Source organism: Coregonus lavaretus (genome assembly GCF_964263955.1).
Source record: "Coregonus lavaretus genome assembly, chromosome: 5".
In the NCBI taxonomy this organism is placed as follows: domain Eukaryota; kingdom Metazoa; phylum Chordata; class Actinopteri; order Salmoniformes; family Salmonidae; genus Coregonus; species Coregonus lavaretus.
In genome coordinates, this window is record NC_139992.1 from 22046216 (window position 1) to 22051554 (window position 5339).

General features: G+C 41.9%; 1 protein-coding gene across 4 annotated transcripts; it reads right to left on the reverse strand.

The window, feature by feature from the left end:
* Positions 1-2035: 2035 nt before the first annotated feature.
* Positions 2036-4940, reverse strand: LOC311129166 (translationally-controlled tumor protein homolog). 4 transcript variants are annotated; one of them, XM_084161475.1, is made up of 6 exons: positions 4765-4940; positions 3916-4006; positions 3472-3656; positions 3204-3309; positions 2824-2940; positions 2036-2708 (listed from the first exon to the last, which is right to left on the reverse strand). In XM_084161475.1, the coding sequence occupies exons 3-6, from the start codon at positions 3654-3656 to the stop codon at positions 2706-2708; spliced, it is 411 nt and encodes a 136-aa protein (XP_084017601.1). In that variant the 5' UTR covers positions 3916-4006; positions 4765-4940; the 3' UTR covers positions 2036-2705. The 4 variants fall into 4 exon arrangements, with proteins under 4 accessions (XP_084017601.1, XP_084017599.1, XP_084017598.1 ...); XM_084161473.1 differs by having other exon boundaries at positions 3933-4006; positions 4765-4909; XM_084161472.1 differs by having other exon boundaries at positions 2619-2708; positions 3204-3333; positions 3933-4006; positions 4765-4876.
* Between the last annotated feature and the right edge of the window lie 399 nt (positions 4941-5339).

The following is a 5339-nucleotide window of genomic DNA, read 5'->3' on the forward strand; positions in this document are numbered from 1 at the left end:
CCTTGCGACATGGGGCCGTGCATTATAATGCTGAAACATGAGGTGATGACGGCGGATGAATAGCACTACAATGGGCCTTAGGATCTTGTCAGGGTCTCTCTGTATATTCAAATTCCCATCGATAAAATGCAATTGTGTTCGTTGTCCGTAGCTTATGCCTGCCCATACCATAACCCCACTGCCACCATGGGGCACTTTGTTCACAACGTTGACATCAGCAAACAGCAAAAGGCCTTGTTTCTAACAAGACACGTGGTTCAATTCAGTCAAATATAATTTTGGCTGCATGTTCAGTCCAGTGCTGAAGGATATTAAGTAACACTTTTTAGCCCTGTTGTATTGAAATAAAGAATACAATCTGATTAAAACCAGCATTCTGTTATTGATTTGTGTGTGCATGTGATTGAATTACCTTTGTTTCAGATAAGATCAGTCTGGAGGGCATAGTGGTACAGAGAGCAGAGTGCAGACCTGCCGTCAGTGAAAACTACGGCAGGTCTGTGAGTGAAACAAAGTGAGTGAAACAAAATTCAATACAACTAAATATAATGAGGCGACTGTAAAATAAAGCATCACTGATAGATGGGCTATTTCTCCTGGCTTCCTTTCTGAGTGAGTTTAGTAGATGTGGAGGAACAGTAAATAATATAATAATAATATGCCATTTAGCAGACACTTTTATCCAAAGCGACTTACAGTCATGTGTGCATACATTTTTACGTATGGGTGGTCCCGGGGATCGAACCCACTACCCTGGCTTTACAAGCGCCATGCTCTACCAATTGAGCTACAGAGGACCATATCTGTAGCTCAATTGGTAGAGCATAGTAGCCATATCTAAGTCCAGGAGAATATCTAATAATGGAATAAATGTCTTCCATTCTGTTTTATGGTAGCTGAGGTTGACAGGGATTGCTATAGTAACTGTTCTGTGTGTGCTATAGCAACTCTTCTCTCTCACTGTGTGTTTGAGAACATGCATGCTTGCCTGAGTGTCTGTATATGTACAGTAGTGACAGTCCTGTGCATTATACTAGTAGGCTATATTCACTATTCAACCATTGTACAACATAGTGTGTGCCATTGTGTCTTCATCCACTGCTCTACCCGCTGGGACGCTTCTCTCAATGAGACCCTATATCTTCATTAATTTCTCTGCTTTTCTCAGAGGTGTTTGTATGTGTGTTAATGTTATCATGTATATTCCTCTGTATCCCTCTCTCCACAGATTACAGATCGAGGTGTCTACCAAGCCCCAGCATCTGACCGAGCAGATAGACAGGGCTGTCACCAACAACTTCAAACCAGTATCCAACCATGTTGCTAATGTAACAACACTGCCATATCACATATTAAAAAGCAGTGTGTGTGTGTATCTGCCTGCTTGCATACTCCTGAAGCATGTCCAAGTGAACTATAGTTACCTGAGGCCTGAGTAGTCACACATAATAAGTAGGACAGAATCCGAACACAGATCTATTCTATCTGGAGAAGCATCAACTGTTACCCAACCACTTCTGACATCTAGAGGACATTATCAACTACAACACATGGCTTTTGACACTAGAAGTAGACAGGTAGATGCTTATTCTAGTTTTCAGAATAAGGGTGCAGGCAGTAGCAGTGTGAACATATACTGTGAAGAGTCCAGCCCTAAACTTCCTCTCCTATAGACATATGTAAAGGAGATCCAGAGAGATGTAGGATGGTGTGGGGATCTTGCACTATGAACCATACCATGTGAAGCACTTGCCTTAAAGCAACACTGTACTTTGGATGTGTTCTTTGGATTTGATCCTTCACCTTACTTACAGAAGCTGCAATTGTGCAATAAAGATTTCATAAAGTAATGGAACGACTGCTATTTGCATATTTTACATTTTCTTTCTCTAAATATGTAGGCCTACTTACTTGACAGAGCAAGCTTTAGAGATGAACTTTTCAACAAAAAGGCCAATGGCGCTAACGTCAAATATCTTTGATGTATCCAATGATTGTAGCATCTAAATTTACACAAAATAACACCACAACTGGAAATGTTTTACCCAGTGTCAGCTTTATTTTTCACAACTCAAATCAGGAAGTCCTAAGCTATCCCAATACTTTTAGTAAGGGTGTCACATCTAATGTAACTGTAAACCAAGCAAATGGAAGCCTGAGAGTTAATCAATCAACAATAAATAACCAATGAATTAATAACTAATCAATGGACTGAAAAATTGCCTTTGCAGAGATAAACAAATTATCCCAGCAAACTGTGTGTGACATATAGAATGTCCCAGGTAGAAATGTAACATATTAGAGCTGACACAATTCCTTATTCTGCATGACAGAGGCATATCTGCTCTACTCTATATATACATTTCTATCTGAATGTTCTGATTGTGTTTTCCTGAATATACCAGTTAACAGAACCTCTGCAATACTCAGAGTTTAACACAGTAATCAGTAAGATCAATTACAGAATTAACAGCAAAATACTGTCACAATACCCCTTCAGTCAACCCCATAGACATGACATGGTTTGGGCATCATATAATACTTTAAAGTAATACTTCCATTCCACTCAGATATAATACAATAATTGTAACGAAATGCTTTCAATCCAAACATAATGCAGAGGAGTCGTCTGGTTGGTTGGTGGTCGTGGGTCAGGTGAGATGCAGCTGAGCAGCCAATAGAAACAAAGTTCTTAGTCCAGAGTGTTACTGTGAAAGAGAGGAGAGAGGAAGGTCAGTGGTTATAACACAAGTAGACTGGTTCTAAGTTATAACATAATTAGTATGTTATTAGACATGAGTAGACTGGGATAAAGGGACTCACGCATTTCTCGATCTCAAGGCCGTCTTTGAAGAATGTCATGAAGGGAGTGATGCCGTCCTCACGGAAGTCCAGCAGACCAACCATACCATCTGGGTTCATGGACTCACCTGTAAAAAACTACAGAGGGAGGGGGAACAGAGAGAGCGAGTGTAAGGGGGGTGAAGAGAAATTAAGTCAGTGAAACTACATCCACACGGTTCTTCTCCAATCTAGGTCTTCTTTTTTTTGCAAGCTCATAACTGTTTAGTTTCATAGGCCTGGACCTCCAATCATCACAGCTTGGCTGTGCACAAGTAGTTGATGTGATGTGAGGAATGCATGTGTAGCTGAATGGGCTGTAGGCAGTAGTAGATGTATAGCTGTAACTAGTAGTTAGTTACCTGGTAGTTCTTCATGTTGCCCATGATCTTCTTGATCTCCTCCTGAGCTCCAGCCATGAAGGGCTTCACTCTGTGTGGGTTGTTCTCCTCCAGCTTAGCCTTGATCCTGCACACACACCCACACACACACCTTCAACAAATGCATTTAATGTCAAATAGGGACATTTTCATCTACATAAGTACAATCACAGTTTTGAGGGGCATACAGGGCGTCTGATGGGGCTAGCCTGGATGCATGCGCACACACCCGTCACTAACACACACTCACGCCTTCATGTAGTCCTTGATGTAGCCCTTGTATGAGTCCTTGGTGAAGGATGTCTCCTGCAGTTTGTGGTTGAGGACGATGTCCACTCCACTGACCGTGCTGGACTCGCAGCCGTCATCCTGCACCTCCGCCGACGCATTCGCCCCCAGCAGAGAGTCATCGATATTCTCTGTTCTACTAACCATCTGAAGGGAAAGACCGGAGGAAGATACAAAGGGGCAGGGTGGGAGGAGAAAGGAGAGTGAGTGCTGAGTCACTCAGTGGTTGGGTCCCATTACTGTCAAACACCTTATTCTACTTCAGGACCATCTGATAGGACTTGTCTATGTAAACTCAGGCATAGTGCAAAACTATGAATTTAGTTAAGACGATACCCAAGTCAATAACTGGCTCCAAATCCTAATACACCTCACCTCTCACCACCACAACTCAGAGAGCTTATACCTGCAGTGGAGACGCACCTTTCCCTCAACTTCGAATAACATCCCATTTGGTGATTCTTTGATCTTGTAAATGTCCGAGAACATTTCATCCCCTGCAATAAAACAGAATTAATAGAAACCACAATAATAGTTCACAGTCACAAGGTTACATTGTTGTCAGGTAGCCTCAGGCCTTCAACAGACTTTCCCCAGGCCAAGGCTTGCTGCCGCCGGCTAACATAGCTGAGCTTGCCCACTAATCCTATTTGTTAGATGGCTGACAGACATGCTACAGCTACTGCTGTGGTACTAGCAAGATCTGCTAGGTTTACAAAGCTAATATAACTGGATTAGAAGCATAACATTAAGATAATAGTATGTGTGCAAATGGTTAGTGGGTGGATAATCAACGAATGTACAGTTCAACTATTGAGTGATTGATAACGTTTGCTGTTAGTTGACAGCACCTTTTGACAGCTGTCAAATCTGTCAGCCCGCGCATGGAACACAAGTAGCTGCAGGTTGGGTAACTAACAAGCTAATATCCACATTTCTCCTGTGCCGTTAGCTGCACCTGTTTTGTTTATAATGGGAAGCGCGCGGCCTAGCTAATAGCCATCACGATAAGTAAACATTCTCCTGTGGTTACATTACCAAACGTTGCCTTTTTCTTTATTAAAAGCCCCAGCGTGTGTAATGGTAAAACAGTTTATAGTAAAAACATACACAGCTGAGGTTACGTGTGGCCCTGTGCAAGGCCTTAGCCTTTGATTTCACAACACTGGGAGCCATTAAAGACCAACCCAGTTGATTCTGAATATAGATAGCATGACAACATCATTTCATGGGCATACGAGATATTTGTCCATACCAGTGATGATGTCCTTGTAGATGATCATTTTGTCGGATTGAAGTTTCGAATTCGACACAAAGACAACGGAGTCCCCTCACCCTCACTGGCTTGATCAGAAAAGAGCGTCATGCGTCCAGCACGGTCTAGTGTACGGTTTGCTGTTGAAGTCATTTATATTTGGCCCAAACATTTCTGAAGCAAGTGTGCCCTCTGGCGGATACAAATACGAAAAAAACATGAAAAGGCATACTATATATAAAGTGGAGCTAGACATACTATTATTGCAAAGTTAGTTCGTTTTGGGTGGAAGGATTGTTGGAGTGACCAGGTTGTGTAGGATACCAATGTGTGTGAGATGTGGTGTTGCTCTGTGTTGTCAGATCAGTATAGAAGTAGAGGACAGAAATATAATGCACTAACACCATAGAGTACCACAGCATGAGTCATAATACCCATAAAACCTAGAAATCAAACAGGGAAATGGTTCCAATCGTTTTTCCACCTTTCATTTTTACCATAGGAGATTTTAGAAACACTTAAAATAAGGGCCGTGTTTGGTGTAGGCTTACAATGGTGTGACTTTTTGATAACCC

Coding starts and splice junctions, on each gene's coding strand:
- LOC311129166 (XM_084161472.1), bottom strand. CDS start 4,792: ATGATCATCTACAAGGACATCATCACTG. Junction 3,334..3,471: donor ATCAAGGACTACATGAAGGC/GTGAGTGTGTGT, acceptor CATTTGTTGAAG/GTGTGTGTGTGGGTGTGTGT. Junction 2,941..3,203: donor GCAACATGAAGAACTACCAG/GTAACTAACTAC, acceptor CTCCCTCTGTAG/TTTTTTACAGGTGAGTCCAT.